The sequence below is a fragment of the Phoca vitulina genome, unplaced genomic scaffold (genome assembly GCF_004348235.1).
Source record: "Phoca vitulina isolate PV1807 unplaced genomic scaffold, GSC_HSeal_1.0 scaffold4, whole genome shotgun sequence".
Taxonomy (NCBI): Eukaryota; Metazoa; Chordata; class Mammalia; order Carnivora; family Phocidae; genus Phoca; species Phoca vitulina.
Genome location: NW_022589707.1, coordinates 25,595,549 through 25,614,191, shown reverse-complemented (window position 1 = coordinate 25,614,191; position 18,643 = coordinate 25,595,549). Strand labels below are relative to the sequence as shown.

The 18,643-nt window shown below is 43.8% G+C and overlaps 1 protein-coding gene across 7 annotated transcripts in view; it reads left to right on the top strand.

Annotated features, from left to right (window-relative positions):
• Positions 1–18,254, top strand: part of ST7 (suppression of tumorigenicity 7) — a 235,422-nt gene extending 217,168 nt beyond the window's left edge. For 4 of the 7 annotated variants that reach the window (XM_032401714.1, XM_032401716.1, XM_032401719.1 and 1 more), the window contains 3 exons: positions 6,392–6,484; positions 9,158–9,297; positions 10,137–12,535. In XM_032401714.1, coding sequence (XP_032257605.1) covers positions 6,392–6,484; positions 9,158–9,297; positions 10,137–10,256 — 353 coding nt within the window. In that variant the 3' untranslated portion in view covers positions 10,257–12,535. Of the gene's footprint in view, positions 1–6,391; positions 6,485–9,157; positions 9,298–10,136; positions 12,536–16,996 lie in introns of those variants that run through there. The other 3 variants (XM_032401717.1, XM_032401715.1, XM_032401720.1) reach the window with 2 other exon arrangements.
• The last annotated feature ends 389 nt before the right edge of the window (positions 18,255–18,643 follow it).

Sequence of the window (18,643 nt, the reverse complement as noted above, 5' to 3'; positions counted from 1 at the left end):
CAGGACCCTGGGATCATGACCTGAGCCGAAGGCAGACGCTTAACGACTGAGCCACCCATGCGCCCCATGTACATATTTTTCTACAAGCACAAATATGTATGTGTATATCTCTATATACATATATTTATAAAAATGATGTTTCAGTACAAAGTTTTGGTCATTTTTAAAAGCAAAGCTATAAATCTCTCATGCAGTTTAGAAGAAAGAATGACCACTTTAACTTCAAACAATCACGTGCAATCTTTTGACATCACTTCTAGATCTGTGTCCATTCTAGGTTAAATTAAATGGAGGCATCTTAAATTGGAAGACTTGGATTACAATTCTGAGTTGGCTATTTATAGTGGTATTGACCTAACTTACCCAGTTTTTGAAAACTGTGAATCACAGATGATACTGAATGCCATTGCCCCACCCCAGATTGTCGGGCTTCAGGGCCCTTGCGTTGAGACAGCTACAGCGGGTGAAGGGCGCCTTCTCCCTTCAGAGGTCCCCTGGACATCCTGTGCCTGAGCGCAAGAGGCTGCACTTCCTCCAGTGCACCACGTGGTGGCGCCTTTTGACATTGCCAGCCTCATAGTTTAGGTTTTGTCCTTTATATCTTTTTTTGTTCGTTCTGAAATTTAAGGCCATTCCCCAACTCCCTTCCAGCTTCCCCTTTTCATTAGAAAGGAAATTCAGGGAGGAAAGTAACAGTACCTAATTTCACCAGTTCCCATGTTAAAAATGAGTATTCTTTTAGTTAATTGATCTTTCGGAGATTAAAAAACATTCTTCTGTCAAAAGTGTTGGTTTAGGAGTGGCGATAGAGATCTATTTTTCTTTGCTTTTTAATGAGTTTATTATGTTGGAGCGTTAGTCATCTTGTGGAATTAAGTGAGGTTCCCACCAATCAGGCTGAAATAACTCACATTTTTGATAAAACCCCAAAGTCCAGCTGATGCATGGCAGAGATTGTTTGGGTTTGAAACATATGGTGGTTAAAAAAAAAAAAAAACAAAAACTTAGTCCTCAACCACAAATACATCAGCATTTCAAAGGTTTCTAAAATGTTTGATTCATCACTGTCCCAGCCCCTGAAATTGCACAATATGTTCCTCAAAGTCAAGATAATCAAGAAAGGGGAAAAGTTTTAATTACAAGATTAAAAAATACATTTCTTAGTTCATTATACAGCTGCCACCTTATCTGAATTACACTTATTTTAAACACTGTAGGTTCTGGTTATCCTCACACACACACACACACACACACACACATTACTGCAAGTATGAGTTGAATATACAAAACCTATATAAATGAGCAATCCCATTTGTACTGGGTCTATCTACAACAGTGTTGCGCCTTATGGGGCTCTATTTTAAATGGCACATCTTCTGTTATACCTATATTAAATACTGATGTGGCCTCATCTCCCTCCTACCTCGATCTTTTCAAGGCTCATTTTGGCTGTATTTATTTTATAAAGCAGGGTAGTCTGCTGACCGCAGCTGTGAACTTTAAGATTTAATTTTCTAGTTCTATATATCAGAAGACAAGTATGCCATGGGGTAAATCACTTAGCCTTTCTTTGTTTCCATTTTTTTCCTCTTGACCAAGTAAGACTCTTTATTTTCTTTTTGGAGTTTTTTCCCCAAAGAATTCACTAAATAATGTATAAGAGTTGAAGATGGTGTGTTTTCGGGGGACGAAGGCAGAGTATTTCCTTTGAGAGGAGAAAATGGCCCATTGTTGAAGCATAGGATGAAATTCTGATTCTAATTTATTCTCTTTGAACCCGATGGCAAATGTTCCTTGCTGTAAGATGTGGTCCTTGGGGCATTTCCACTAACCAGACCTTTCCTCCGAAGGACTGGCACCTTTTGGACTGCTAAAGAGAGATTCCCCCACCCCTCACCCCATAGATCTAATGCTAAATTTTATAATTTGGGAGAAAGCAATGGTCTGCTAAAGTTCCTGGTCATAGCTAACTTACACTAAAAGCCAGGCTCCAGGTATTGTGTAGTGCCTCCCCACCTACTGCCCAGTAGGACCAGCTTGTCCCTTTCATTATTCCGCCGTGGTGACTGACCATAATTTGGATCCACTTGAGTTTTTAAAAGTTGTCTCTTCCTGATTGTGCATTAATTCATGTATTCCTTTATTCGGTGAACACATATTGAGTCCCTCCTTTGTACCAAGCATTATGTTGGAGATAAAAGGATGAATAGTACTCTGAAATGCTTTGAGATAAACATTAAAATGTGTGTGCATATACACGCACACATCTGTTCATATATACTCACATATATGTATATTAGCACACACATCTATATGATGTGTAGTGTGCATACAAGCAATGCTATCACGCAAGTAGGAACAGAGTGTTAGAGCGTTGAGGGTCGACAACAAGTTAGTGAATCTGCTATAATGCTCCAGAATTTCTCTTCAGAATTGGAATGGTAGATCATTGAACCAAGGGAAAGTGATTATCCCAAGACCACAGAACTAGATAGTGCAAGAGCGTGGATCAGCACCCCGGGCTTTTGACTTTAGAATTTTTTATTATGGTGCTCAAATGCCTCATGAAGGACAAATAGCACTTATGGCCAGTTACCTACTTTACAGTCAAAGGTGAAAATGTAAAATTTGTTTTGATGATAATTTTCTGTTCTATCGTTTGCACTTCTGGTTGTTTATAAACAAGCAGCATTTTTACTTAATAAGCAAGAGTAGGACCTGATCGAGAAAGTAGGAACTGTGGGTTTAGTAGAATGGGAATATAAGGAGAAAACTAACTTTTATTGAGCCATCAGGCCCCGTGTTTAACACCTTAACATCTGCCACACTTAGTTCCTTTAAGCTTCTCAGGGTCTGTAGTATTCTCATTTTTACAGACAAAGAGATGGGACACAGACTAATGACCCATCCAGTCATGCAGTTTTTAGCTTGGTCAAGTTCAGCTCATTGTTAGCTGTCACCTCCACTGCTCCTCCATTAGATACACACAGCACAGAGGTGCTATGGCAGGGAAATCTTCCACACAGATTTTCATGATTATTGGATCATCCGTCTCCTGCAGTAGGCCGTGAGCTCCGTCAGTGCAGGGACAATGTGTGGCTGTGCCTGGTGCATGAGGAAGGCACTCGCATTTTGATGAGGTGGAGCTGGGATTCAAATGCAGTTCTTGCTATTACAAGTAATCTATCTATGTAAAGTTCTCTGAGATCCTCTTTGAAAAGGCAACATAGACAAAATATCAAATATTATCTTCTATCCTTGTCTATATAGTGGGTAGGCTGAGAGGTCATTAGAAATCACTGGGAAAGTAGGGAATTAGTTTGTTCCTGTATCCATCCTTCTGTCTCTTCTTTGATTCTCTTGATTTTTTTCTCCAGTGTTAGTTTAGGGTCTCTGGTGAGCCCAGCACTGACAGGTGTGGAGCCTAGAAAACGTGTCTGGTCAGGGAAAAGAGATGGCAGTGCAGTGCCTCAGACTTCACTGTGGGGGTCCTCTGTGGTCATAACTGACTCCCAGTTTCATTTTGCCCCTTCCTCAGCGGTACAGCAGAAGTCAAGGTAAGGGAGGTGACGGCACACAGAGGAAAATGCAGAAACGCCGTTCGTGTCCCATGCATTCACTCGGAGCGGCCCAGCTTTTTTGTTTTGTTTTTAACCAAGTGCATGTATATTTTTAATTCTTCTGAAATGTATGTTTTTCCAGACAAAGATTTTTAGGAGGTCTGTAGTCATTCATGAAATAGATGAAATTCATAAAACAGATGCCCTTTTTCCCCTTCTCATTTGCACCATCAAACCCATGTGTTACTACTTGCGCTTGCAAAATTTCTGGACATTCAGCTAAAGCCGTGAGGTTCTTGTGGAGCAGCTACATGTCTTTTCAGTGAGAGGGATCAGGAGGTGGGAGGTGAAGCTGGCAAGGTTTCGGCAGTGTTCTTCCTGTTCCCTCCAGCCCTCCACCGCTTATCTCCCCCTCTGCTGGACCCTGCACAGCAGGGTGGGTAAAGGATAGAATTGCAAACAGAAATTGCATTTGCTTTTGTTTAGTGAAGCCAAAAAGCTTAATCTTATTTTATGAACTCAATGTAAATGACAGCTGACATGAGAAAGAGATTTTAAGAGCACCATAAGCATCTTTTTACAGTCATGGAGGTTGCCATGGGGGGCCGGGGGAGGACAGTGCAGGAAGACTCTGTGTGTGTGTGTGTGTGTGTGTGTGTGTGTGTGTGTGTTTAAGTTGTATATAATCACTGTCTCCACCCTCTCCAGAAAGACCAGAACTGATTAGAAGAAAAAGACTAACTTGATGCACGGAATTCTGTATGCATGCCAAATACTGCTGCAAAAAAGATTTGGCATCTGAGTGAAAAGACACCAACCGACCATTAGATTTCTATGGTTGAACACTCTTAAGATCTTACTCTCCTATATTTCATTTAAAAAATTGCTCCCTGAAGTGCAAACTGACTTCAATTCTGAATAAAATTTAGCATTCAAATTTATAGCCACTTTGAAAACTGAGGGTTTATTTCGATCATGTGAACCTGAACAGATTCTTAATTATAGCAGCCCTGTTGCACATAGGGAATCTGGGTTAAAAACAAAACAAAACAAAACTTCCACGTAGGTTTTTCCACATTTCTGGGATGCTTTCATAGCAGCCTTCATTTATGGGAAATGGTATTAAAATCCTGCCATATTGCAGTTTAAATTTAAACACACTGCTTCCCAGAAGAGATTTTAGTGTATCCTATAAAGACACTAAAAAGGGTTTTGGGGTTTTTTTTGTTATGTAATTTTTTTTCCTTGTCTTGCAAACCTATCGAGAGAAACTGGTTCCTTCCGTGATCTATGTGCGTTAACAACCTGTGCCGAGAGCATCCCTTGCTCTTGTTGCAGCGGGCAAAAGTCATCTTTGTTTGCATGAAAGAAAAGTCTGATTGAACTAGGGTGAGCCTTTCATTTTAAGAAGAGTTAAAGTCTGGGGTGTTTTTAATGTTTTAATCTCTGTTTAAGAGGTTTCTGTTACAAGAGGAAAATTGATAACATTTTTACCTCAGCAAACTGCCAGCAAACTGGCTCTGCTCTAATCCCACGTTGATAGTGATTTATATTCTCCATGGCAATGTGCTCTAACGTCAGAGTGAGACCACTGTGCTGTGGACGGACTGCATTCCAAATGCTGGAATCACATACATAATGTTTTTACTTTTAAATAATATTCAGACACCAGAATAAATACCATATGTGCACTGATGCTGGTTACAATGGAACCTTGTCATGTCTTGTGAGGGAGAACATTCTTTGTTTCTGATTCCTGTTTGAAGTAAGTATGCAAAAGATAAATATGTGCATTGACGGCATTTTGAGAAGGCGTAGGTAATTACCCAGCTGAGGATGTAGCTCTGATTCCTTGAAATACAGCATTTAAGACTAAAGAGACTGTTGTGTGCGCCCCCCCAACCCCTCTTTGACACACACGAAGGCAAGGATCGTTACCTGATGTTGCCAGTGTAGGGTGCAGTTTTTATATTTTCTATCCACAGCGGGCTGTAGTTACAGGACATCTGTTGAAGAAAAATTACTTCGTGAGCACTGTGTTCATAGCAACAGTGAGACTAACATGCTCATGACATCGTAACAGGGGGAGTAACACATGTGATAATGGAGAGGGATGGATTGATTGGAAAACCATAATTCAGTGTGAGACCTAATGTTATCTGAAGCCACAAAAGCAGAATTTAGGTGGCCTGACATCATCAAAACACAGATAATCAATCTCTCCAGATCCATTTTTTCCCCCCACATGATATTGAAGGTTGGAAAGTTTCATATAAAGTTTAGAAATACCTCCCGAGTCCTGCATTTTTAGATTTTTGTTTTTGTCCATCTTGGTTGGAATTCTCATCCACCTAGACATATTTTTTAAATAGACATGGCAGAATGCCTTTCATATTTGTACATCTGTAACAGGCTTCAACAAGTCAGTCCACATTTGCTTCTTGGGGAAGCATTTCAATCCAGGTTTGTGTTCTTACCATCAGTTGAGCTATATTGAATTTCTGCTCATGACATTTTAATAATACTTTATAGATGAGGAAATCCTGGGCATTGAACTGATGGCTTCCCTCCTCCTCTGCACCCCATCCCCACCCAGTTTTGTGAGGTTTGCCCAGAATATATAGTGTGAGATTAACGTGTGAGTCATACATCATAACGCATCTCCGACAGTTTATCTGCACATAACTCAGAGTTTGGGTAACTCTTGCATCCTTTCTGGGAGTTCCTTGCAGAACTGTTTACCATTATAAAAATGCTCTCAAGCCTGTTTTTGAAACTGAGAAGTTATGAGACAAATATTGAACCTCTAACATATTGTCTCTCATTTTCAGCTTTTCGGATGATCCCTTATCCCTTGGAAAAGGGGCATCTGTTTTATCCTTACCCAATCTGTACAGAAACAGCAGATCGAGAGCTGCTTCCGTGTAAGTCTCACTTCTGTATTCCTCTCTTTGTGCCTGAACGTGGGGATGGGAAGAGGTGGGAATGATAAATGCTTGTAATGTTCCTTGTCTTTTATTACTCTTCTCCCAAACCCTGTCCTTATTTGCTAGCATGTGCATTAAAGTGAGTTATGTAGTGGGTCTGGCATCCTGCTCCTCCAGGTCTCTGCAGATTCCTCACAGGGAAAGACCTCCAAGCCCTGAAATTTAGATGAAGAGGCACCGTGCGCTGGTTGGCCTGAGCGCAGAGACCACTAGTTTGGGGTGGATGTTCGAGGGCTGGTCCACTGTGCGTGGTTCTGCCTGAGTTGCCCAGCTGCTCGGATGCGCTCCGCACAGACTGGAGTGTGAAGCGGAAGTGCTGACGCCAGAGGGGCTGCAGATGAGTCAAGGATGGGAGGGCAGCACCAGGACAGGGGCGTCATTGCCAGAGGCAGAGGTGTGGGGCCGGGTGGGCGTGCTCTCAGCGGTGGCCGGAGGGGTTTCCCGGGAGCCTCTCGTGGTCGCACGTCATGAGCTGGGGTGGCATGAGCAGAGCACACGTGCAGCCTCAGCACTGTATGCGGCAGAAAGAGGGGGAGCCCTGCCCTCGAGAACCTGACGAGCTAGCAGTCTGATGGCCCATGCCGCGCGTGCAAAGTATGATTCGGTTTGCTGTAATACAACATTGTTTTGACAAGTCCTGCTAAGTAGCTATTATCAAATCATACTGTATGCAGGGATCATGTCCAGGCTCTTCATGTGGCCCTGACTTATGACATATTTTTCTCTCTCAGATAATAAGCTCCAAAATTTGGCTAGTCTCTCTTCCTTGTCCTCTCTCCCGCCACCTCCTCTCTTTGACCGGCCCCAGTTAAATCCTGTCTCGTAGCCCCAAGGGATAGGGTAAGTCTGGAGCCCTGGGTGCATAGTAAATCGTCCAGTGCCAACATTATTGAGCCTGTCCTGTCTCCAGCGTGGTGGGATCTGGGTGCGGCACGAATTGCTGTCTCAGATTGAAGCAGCAGGAGGTCGCTGCCTTGTTTCCTCGCTAGCCAGAGGCCATGTCCTATTTGTTACTTAGGGGTCTGGGAGAGCTCAGGGATGTGTTGTTGCTCCTTGCCTGAGTTTTATTGTGAAAAAGGGTCTGGTGCCTCACACTGCGTTAGATTTGATTTCAGAAATTCCTGTTATGGGCCCACACTTTACCTGTGGACTCCCGCTTCAAGGAGATCCTTGTTAAAATTTCTGTTTCTGGTAAGAAAGGCAGTTTGCTGAAAAGCACAGTTTTAAAATGTTTTAATTGAGTCCAATTAAGTTTCCATGGGAATAGATTCACTTTTAGAACAAGATTACAGCTCTTAAAAGAAACTTTATAGGAATAATCTTTATGAACCCGAAGTTGAAAATTATGACTCTCATTTATTTAATTGAATGCAGTGGTCCAAAATCTGATCTCCCCTCACAATCTTTCGGGGGTTGGGCGTTGACAGCGAGGATGGCGTGGATACCAAGAGGGCCGACTGTTTGGAATGCTCCCCACATTTTGCACATTCAGAGTCCCCTCGTCGGACATTAGGGCCAGAGTGTGCCTCCACCCTTCCTTCGAATCCCAGCAGGTAGCCGCCCGGATTCACGTGTGCGGGCTTGTCTCTGCTTTGTCCCTCCCTGCCCCTCTGCCCTCAATCTCAGGCCCAGCCAATTATTGTTTAGGGCTGTAAATAATGGGAGCTGAACAGTCGAGGAAAGGCCTTTAGATCTGGATTTCCACTTGGACCCTTTCGGTTCGAGAGGCAGTTTCACAGTCTCTCCGCACGGGCCAGCCCCAGCTCCCCTGGTAAGCACCCCACCCCCCCGGGGGGTGGGGCGGCTCACAGCCAGCCAGCAAGCAGCAAGCGGGGAGTCCGCTCTCTTGGCATTGGTGCCACCTGCTTTTTGGTTTCCCTAAGCCCAGCAGTTGAAATTTTAAAGTTATGAAAGGTGTTCTGAAGAGCACCAGTTATTTATTTTTCTGGTGATTTGAGATTGTTGGAAGTATGTTTATCATCAAGAGTCTCCCACAGTGGTGCCAGATGACCCCCGCAGCCTTGATCTCCAACCTTTGCAGGTTGAATTGGCCAGCATGTGAGGTCCTTGCTGAATGTCTATCAGGGTGGCTCCCTCCACCGACATACTTGGAGTGGGCCAGGAAAAAATACAAGATAAACAAATATCACCTCATTATAATGATTAAAAAATTACAGGAAGGTCAAAATCTAGAGAAAGGATTTTTTCCCCCCAGTATATTTAATTCTGGATTTTCTGGGTTTTGCACTGTGAACACGTATTTTATAATGTGAATAAGGTTTTGTTTTATTTGTGTTTCCTTTTGAGAAAGCAGGACTATATATTAGGCAGAGATGGTGTTACTGTTCCCCCACAGATGTGTGACATCCTCAGATCAGCCCTATCGTGCTTCCCCCGTGGGGCACTAAAGCTCGACCGTGGCCTCGGGAGAAGCAGATAGGCAAGCCAGAGGCCGGCTCAGAAGGTGGCGCTGGTTCATTCAGGTGCCCTGCCCTTTGTGTTCCCTAGAGGCTTCAGTCACAGCTCTGCAGAGACCGTCCCACAGACAGAAATGCCCTGAGAACGCATTTCACTCTGACACTCCTGTTTCCCTCTGGATCTTCTCCACAGCTTTCCATGAAGTCTCAGTTTACCCAAAGAAGGAGCTTCCCTTCTTCATTCTCTTTACTGCTGGATTGTGTTCCTTCACAGCCATGCTGGCCCTCCTGACACATCAGTTCCCGGAACTTATGGGGGTCTTCGCAAAAGCTGTGAGTATTTGCCAAGAGGAAGCCTGAGGCCAGGGGCCAGGGAAGCCAAGGGAAGCAGCGGGAGAGAAACGAAGGAGTGTCGTGTAGGAAAGGATATGCCTGTATTGATCATTTGCTCACTGTTTAATTTTCGTCTTCATTGGTGGAATCCAAAAGTTGAAGGCCAGTGAGAAAGTGTAGGTAGTTTGTTAATGCATGCCTTGCCTCATTTCACACACAAAAAATCCCAGATTTCAAACAGGTATGAAGTCTGAAAGTATTAAATAAATAATTAAGGGAATCCTAGCAAATGAAAAATGTGTGGGAAATTGCTCCATTTTCTGTAAGTTGAACGACATTATTTCTAATCTTCAGATATTGTGGGTCTTTCCTTTAATAAAGACAAGATTTACATTTTCAGAGATTTAAATAAAAAATATTTTCATGGCTTCAAACTTTTGGCTTGTTTGGGGAATGAGCTGAGAGGTTGTGGAGGGCTTGTAGTGAACAAGTAGATTAAGAACTTGTGTTAAGTATACGGACATGACATTTAGAATATGGAAGTCCAGTGAGAGCCTTTCAGGAGGGTTGAGGAATGGAGCTTTAATAAGAAAAGCCGTCTGCATTAACAATTGACAAGCAAGAACCGCTGTTTCCTGGTTGAAAACCAACCGTTTTCACCGGCACGTGCAGGGAGGGTGAGCTTACTGATTTTGCCATTTGCCACAGATGAGTTTCAAACAGAAGGAATAAGGAAAAGAGTGTCAGTTGTTTCCCTGGAACTCCATTCTGATTTCAAGGCGAGTGGAGTCAGAAAGGATGATTTCTAACTTGGCTGGGTTGATTTAATCCCTTTCCAGATGATTGACATTTTCTGCTCGGCAGAGCTCAGGGACTGGAATTGCCAGAGTATTTTCATGCGTGTTGAAGATGAACTGGAAATCCCACCGGCACCTCAATCTCAACATTTCCAAAACTGAACTCATCACCCTCCTTTCCCACCACCAAAACCACTCCTCCTGTATTCCTGACCTCCGCCCATGGCACTGCCATCCGCCCGGTTACTCAAGCCAGAAACGCAGCAGCCCTCCTGAGCTCCTCTCTCTCACTCCCCACATCCTACCTGTCTCGGCCTCCACAGCGTGTTGGGTCTAACCTCCTAAGCCACTGGGCGTTCAGTAAATGTAATTCACCCCTTCTTCCCCGCCTTCCCTCCCCATGGCCTCCTTCTCTTCATTTAGGTCTTTTTTCTTGCTTGGACTCCTCTGCAAGAGTCTTAACTGGTCTCCTGGCTTCCAGGTTCATCCCCTGCCAGGCTTTCTCTCATACTGACACAAGAATGATCTTTCCAAATTGCAAGTCTGAGCATGTCACTTCCCTGCTTGAATTTCTCCAGAGGTTTCCCACAGACTTCAGGATAAAGTCTCAGCTCCTTAGCATGGTATGCAAGGCCCTTCATGATCTGGCCTTGCTTGCCTCTGCAGCCTCATCTCTCCCAACTCTTGCACAGACACTGCTCTTAGGCCATAGTGAATTACTCACCACTCCCAGATGCATAGGCTCTTGTACACCCCAGTGCCTTTGCACGTGCTGTTTGCTGTGCATGGAATGCCCTTCCCCGTCACCACCCCAGCTTGTCCACTCTACTAACTCCTCTTCCTTCTTTTATACTCAGCTTTCTTTCTGAGTTTCTCCTAAGCTGAGTTAGAGGTCTCTCCTCTGTGATTCCACAGTATTCCATGAATACCAACATTATCACATTTATTGTACTATATTATAATTGTTGAAAACTTGTCTGTCCCCCTTTTAGAATGTGAGCTCCTTGAGAGCAGGACTGTGTCTTCCTCATCTCTGTATCCCCAAAGCTTTGCACAGCACCTTGCACATAGTAGGTTTTCAATAAATGATTATTAAATAAATAAATGGTAGTGGTTTCTGCAGAAAGAATCAATGTAAAAATCAGGTACAGTTTAGCATTTCTCCTCCTCTTTTGTAATTATAGTCATGGACTCTTAGAGTTGAAAAGGACCTTAAACAAATTGCCTTCAGCAGTAATGTGATGGAGGTCATCTAGACTCTTCTTGAATACTCTCAATGATGGGGAACTCACCTACTTAACATCAAAGCCCATTTCATTGTCCACTCTACTTCTTGCTTGGACTCCTCTGCAAGAGTCTTAACTGGTCTCCTGGCTCAGACGTCTTCTTTACACAATAAAATCTGCCTCTCTCTAATATGCACCTGTTGTTCCTGTTCTGCCCTCCAAAACTATACTCAACAAGTCTCCTCCTTCTTGTAAATTCTTATGACAACTAATATATTCATGGCCACCTCTAACCTCTGACTATTGGTAGAACATCTCAAATTTCCTTAAGTCTTCTGTACATACCGTGATTTTTAAACCCAGGATGCTCTCTAGTTTATGGACCTCTACTATTCATTATTATACCCCCAAGCCAACCTCTGAGTAAAAATAGTTGCCAAAATTCTGAATAGATTAGAGTTTAACTTAGTAAAATTTAAAACAGGAATATATTTACAACATTAGGCAATTATTCTTCCTCCTTTAAGTGTTCCTCTCTCAAACATTTTTTAAAGCATTTTTATCCAAGTATGTCATTTTTCCAGTATTCTTCATTAAACAAGCAATTAACACTTGGTGGGAGTTTCGGATCAGAACAGACCTTTACATAAAATTCATTTGGCCCCACCACCAGAAATTCAGAATCTTGAGTGTTAGCACCCAGAAATCTGTGTTTTTAACAAGGATTCCAGCAGGTTCTGAGGATAGGGGTTGAGGACTGTATGTGCTGCTAAGGACCTGGTCTGGAGCAAGCCGAGTGTTTGAGCGGCCGCTTGCCGGAACGGGGCGCACTGCCGGAGCTGTTGAGGCGAACACTTTCTAGGCATCAGAGATTTCCCCCTGGCTGCACCTTGGAATGCTCTTAGGGGGCCTCCAAGTGACTGGTGGCTGCCCCCCTTCCCCCTTGGGGGATGCTGACTTCCGCGGCCTGGGGTGCAGCCTGGGCATCCGAGTTTTCAGGCGATTCAGGTGTGCCAGGGCTGCGACCACCACATTGAATGGAAGGACGAATTGCCCGATTGGGTCTTCTCTCGGAAAGGCTCCACTGCCTCCAGAATTTCAGAGCGATGTGTCCATTAGGGATCATGTCATGTTTCCAAAGCTTTGGTTTTGAGTCTAGATCAGCTGATTGAATAAAATAATCAATTTGCCTTACGGCCCTCATTGCTTCTACTCTGCCAGGGTGTGGTTGTTTGGTCAGCTACTCATAATTTCCAAATATAGTTTAGATAAATTTGCTTTTAAACCTCTGTCTGGAAGATCACATTCATCTTGCCCTTCCTGAAGGTTTAACAGTTTTCAAAATGTCTAGAGAGCCTTCGTGGGGAAGGAAGATGGATGGCCTGAAGGAGACAGGCCCCATCCCTCTCCTGCCCACCCTGTCCCCAGAGTCTTCCCCAAGTTTTCACCCCTGTCACTGCCGCAGGCCTTTCGAGAAGCCCCCTGCAGGTTATCACCGCCACCCTATAGGCTGCCCACAGCCATTTGCAGCTTGTGAAAATGACTTTCTCAGGCCTCGCGGAGATAATGTCCCTGGGATAATGACTCGTAGGAGATGCAGAGAGATTGCACTGCCACCCCCCAGGCTGCATGCAGCTTGGGAACTCTCCAGTCTGTTTATATGTTGATACGCAGCCAGTAAGGAAGCCCACAGCTAAGCGTGAGCCACTGGAGAATAGTAAAATGAGCAGCTTCAACTGGCTTCTCCCCCCCACTAATCTAATCTACCTCCATGACTTAAGACTAACTCTTCCTCGAATGTTTGGCTACCAAGATAAGGTTGCTCATATAAAGAAGTTATCGTTTCAAACCCAGCCCCTCGCAGAATGTGGGAAGGTCAGCATTCTGACCCCGTCAGCTTTGAAGGGCTCTGTCTTTCCTCCTCTGATCTCTCTCCTTCACGGAGACTGAGCCCCCTGACTTCTGACTCTCGTCTTCACTTATAGGCCTTGACCTCTTTGAAGTCTGATATTGATTACAGTGAAATGTCAATTGTCTGATTGCAATAGGGCACCTGGAACTTATTCAGATAAGCAGAGGCATTTTGAATGTTAACGAAGCATGTTGGAAGCCATGACCTTCTCCTAAATAATGGTGTTTCAGGAAAAGGAGGACCAGGCGATTGAAGTGTCACTCTCTCTTTTTTATTAGTCCAGTTGCCTTTTCTCACCCTAAGACACTGATTGAATCACGGTGCGTCTTGGACCGTGTATCTCTGCCCTCTGGACAGAAGTTGTGGACATTGAGATAGATGAGCTGTTCCTGGGCTGCCTGGTCTTGCTCATTCAGACTTCATTTTTCAGGCAATAAATTTCCCAGGTCTGTGAGTGAAACTGCTGTTTCTCTGTGCATTGGTTGAGTCTCCGGCCCAAAAGTATTGACTGATTTTCAAACATGCAAAGAAGTATAAATGAACATCCTAAGCAAGGCACATTCCACCAAACATTTTTTTTTTTTTTTAATACCTTCTGATGAAAGCCACTAACCTTTATCTGGTTACTAAATGAGAGGGCTTATGGGCTTCAGATGCCTCATTGCATTGTCTGCTTCTTCCCTGTGGGTGAGGGATGAGGAAGAGGATGCAGGGAGGGGTGCTAAGGAGGAAGGTAGCTTACTAATAAAAGGTGCATATCTCAACTCGGGTGCTGCAAGAGAATTAGGATCTTTAGGAAAAGTTTCTGGGGATTCTTTTCTCGATTCTCCCAAGGACAAAACACTCTAGATGTGAGGGAGAACAGTACATCGTCGCATTTATTGGAGGTGTTAGGACTTACTTCCTTTGTGGAACCTTATTGAGAAGTGCACGTGAAGTCCAAGGAGGCAGGGCCCGCTGTGACTTGTTGGGCAATATGGGAAGAGGGGCAACTGCAGACATCAAACAGGGCTAGAGATTCCCCTCTTGATTTTCAGAGGCCTCGCTTTTGTTCTTTTTATGCAAGTCAGGTCAGTGCCCAAAACAAAGCAAACAAACAGGCCTTATTTTGAACCAACTTTGTAACGACCTCTCCATTCATTCTGCTTCCCAAGTTGAGGCTCCCTGATGTCCCCACATGTAGTGAATGAAATTGCACAGAATACAGACTTGGAGCGATGCCTTTCATCTAACTGCAGGGGCTCAGGCTAATTCGGTCGTTCCTTACCCACTCCATCACAACTGCGATGGTTCTGAATCTGTTTTAGGTCAAGTCTTTAGGATATAATAACTCCACCAGCAATATCGCCTTGTTCAGTGAGCCCAATCTGACAACCCCTGTCAGAATCTCTGATTTATCCAGACTACTATAGCACCTAACTTCTCTTTATAGAACTAGGCAAATGCTGTGTTTTATGGAGCCTTGGTAGTCTCTGATTACAAACAAACAAAATCTCATAACTAGGATTTTAATAAACAAGCAATCTTCTCACAACTAGGATTTTACAAACTTTCTCAATAAGCAGCTTGGGCAGTAATTATTCATTTCTGGGTGATAGGGTGAGCATCCCATGTGGTTCTGTGCACACAACAAAGGACAATTTCAGGTTACCAGAAATTGACACATATCTAACACCCACTTGACGAAAGAGCCATCCACATTTGCTCAAGTACTAACATGGCTGCCTACTTCTTAACTCCAAACCCAACTTGGCATTCAGGGCCCTCCCCAGAGTTCTTCTGGTCACTTTTGAACTATTAACTATTCCAGCTAAGCTGAATTACTTACTGCCTTCTGATCATACCAGTTACTTTCCCACTTCTGTTCCAGCTGTTTATTGAGCCCGGAGGGCTCACCTCCTCATATTTCTTTCCTTCCCATCCTTACCCCATCTGTATGTTTTGATATCCCAACCGTCCATTGTGGTCTATTTCACTTGCCTCATTTTAAGTTTTTCTTGCTCCTTTCAACAGAATGGATTCTCTCCCTTTTCTGAGCCCTCCTGGTGCTTTCTTTGGGCTTTTATCTTCCATTCTATGATGGTCTATCTGGTATCATTACTTCGCTGTGTGGAGGCCTTAGTGGCCACCTATCCCTTCCCCTTGACCCTGGGCTTTGAGCTTCCTGACAATGGGAGTTTTGTCCTAGACTCCTTTATATCTCATCCAACACTTAGGTGCCTTACAGAGTAAATATATTTAATTTATGTGAAAGATACAACATGGGGAAGGATTCCAAATATTATACTATCTTGAGTTTCCTTACACTAATGTCACACTTATTGGTCCAGCTATAATGTGTCGCAGATCTTACAATTAGTATTCTACTGGTTCTTTTTTTTTTTTTTAAGGTTTTTATTTATTTGTTTGACAGAGCACGCACACGGATGAGCAGGGGGAGGGGCAGAGGGAGAAGGAGAAGCAGGTTCCTCACTGAGCAGGGAGCCCCATGCAGGACTCCATCCCAGAACCCCGGGATCATGACCTGAGCTGAAGGCAGATGCTCAACCGACTGAGCCACCCAGGCGCCCCAGTATTCTACTGGTACTTAAAAACAACAAAGAAGGAAAGATTCTGAGGTCAAGTGAATTTTGAAACTTGCCTAGCATACCCCTTGAAGATCTGACATCCACAGAACATACGGAGGAACCTCTCTTAACTTCATTAAATATACTATTACTTTGACCTCAGAACCATGCCCCCCCCTCCACCTATGTATTTACATACTACACTATACTCCTCTGGGAAATTCTTGGTGGTGTAGACAATGTTTTGTTGAGAACAAGGGATTAGGACAAGACTCCATAGTGTAAGGACCAGGTATGGAACCCTAGCAAGATAATACCTTGGTTCTGAACTGACAGAGAGCAAGGAAACCACCCAAACATCTCTCTCTCATGTGGAGCTCTGTTAGGGGACCTCTTCTGCCAGATGCTGGATGATTTGTGGAATGAAGCTAATTCTTCACGAGAACATAATCAGAACAAATTTGAGATGATGTTAAATGAGTCTCAGGTGAGGTACTTGGCTTTCTTAAAAGGCACAGTTAATGAGCATTTTTCTCTATATGAGAAGCAGAAAGGAGTTTAGAAACCAAATGAAAGAGATCCCAAAGATCTCCTCAGAGCAGCCCTTCTTCAACAAGGACATGCTATCCACGGACTGGCCAGTTTGCTGTCCTCCCCTGGGCTCCCATGATGCACTCCACTAAGCAGGTAGTTCAGACATGAGCATGGGCGACAGAGGCGTTTGGGACACAATAGAATCCCAAAGCAATTCACAACCATATAACAAACTTGACTTTTTAAAATTGCCTTTTCCCCTTAAAGTGAGTTCTGTACCCAGCTAGGCAGGCAGGTGGTCTGAAGTGTCACAATTTTTTAGCTCTTCTGCCTACTTGTCGCCCAACTGTCAGTCCCTTTTGATGGCACTAGTCATCTGCATGCACAGCCAGCAGATGCTGAAGACGGATCTGAAGGCCTGGGCACCGTGGGCCTGCTGTCAGGAATGAAGGGGGCAGTGTGCAGCCCCTTCTCCCGCTTATCTATCACAGCTGGGGGGCGGGGGCTGGAATGCAGGTGTGATCATCAACCTGTTTCCTATAACATAAATACAGAATTGTAGCCTTTGAGACTTTTATAATGCCAAGACTTATAGGTTGGAAAGGTTCGTTCTGTAGTCTTGAAAGATCTCTCCTGACTCTGTGCCTCTCTGTTTCTTTGCAGTTCCTCAGCACTTTGTTTGCCCCCTTAAACTTTGTCATGGAGAAAGTGGAAAGCATCCTTCCATCCAGCCTGTGGCACCAGCTGACGCGGATCTAGGAAAGCCCACCTGTCCTTCCACTCCCCTCACCCAGTGGGCTGCCACCATCTCTTCGTGCCAACTCCTCGTGGACTGCAAGAAAGCATGACTCTGAAAAAGGGAAGCCATTCCGAGATTTTAAATTGTTTATGGACCGTCTGTTCCATATTAAAAGCTGTTTTTGTTGTACAAAATTCATTGATGTTCAGTTCTATTATATTTTGCCTTCAGAAAAGAAAAAAAAATCAAAAATAAACTTTTGTGTATTGCAGCAACCAGTGTGTCTTCTTATGTCTCCCAACCTTAAAAGTGTGGGTGTCCCAAATAAATCTGTGGGTTTACATTTAATTTATTAAGGACCCAGATCTTCTGAATGTCCCACAGTGGTTTTCTTTGCTGATGGAACTCATCTCAGCAGGCCCTTTGGACCCCTACAGTCAGTGGCTTGGAAAATAGAATGTCTTTGGCTCAAAAGTACCACCTTTTTCAGCCCCAAACTGTTGGTCCTTGTAGGCCAAATGCACAGAAAGAGCTTTCCACAAAGAAGGACAGGAGGCATGAATGAAACAAAATGTATATGCCGTGACAAGTTGTTCCAGTTCAGAGATTCTACTCATTGAATAGAACTCAGTACTATAGTTTGGTTTTGTTTTATGAAAATTTGTTGTGAGAAGAAAACTTTTGATGAGAATCTACAGACCCAACAGTCTGTTGTAAACCTGACAACTTTTCAGAATTGCCATTTTTAAAATGTTCTCTCATAGGGGTACTTTTTTAAAAACAATTTTTGTATCCTTGATGCTTAACTATAAGCGTTCTTTGAGTATTTTCGTGATCTGAACCAGAATGGTCATTTGTCCTTACCACCTTTGAAAGCCTACGATTCACACCTGCTGAACATCTGGCTTTACTTAAGCAAAAGAAGAAAAATAAATAACATTGAATCCTCCATCTGAAGTGAAAAGTACCTCTATTTAAAATCTCAATTCAGTGTTTAAAAAAAAGGACTCCTTTACAGTTTGTTTTCCATTTTATTTAGAATCCTGAAACTTTTCCCATGAGCGTTAAAATAGGCAGTGTGCGGGGAAGGCACCACCACCACATCTTCCCAGCTGGACTTCCTGCTGGCTCCCGTCCTTCATCCAAGAGCAAAGTAAGTGGCCAGGTAATGTTTAGGCGCACAAGGGCTTCTCATTCTTATGGCAAGTTTCTCTTTTCTTTTTTTAAAAGATTTTATTTATTCATGAGAGACAGAGAGAGAGAGGGAAGCAAAGACAGAGGGAGAAGCAAGGAGGCCGATGCAGGACTCGATCCCAGGACCCTGGGATCATGACCTGAGCCGAAGGCAGACGCTTAACGACTGAGCCACCCAGGTGCCCGGCAAGTGTTTCTTTCTACTGTATTTGTGCAAAGCCCTGATATGCAGCTGGCTCCTGCTCTGAGGAAATTATCTTGGAAGAGGTTGAACTCCTATATCCACACCAGTAGTGCTGCTCTCGGGGGCAGTGACTGTGTCTGCTTTGTTTGCCTCTTTGCTTCTTCCCCCAACAGAAATCTTGAGCTGAAGTGGG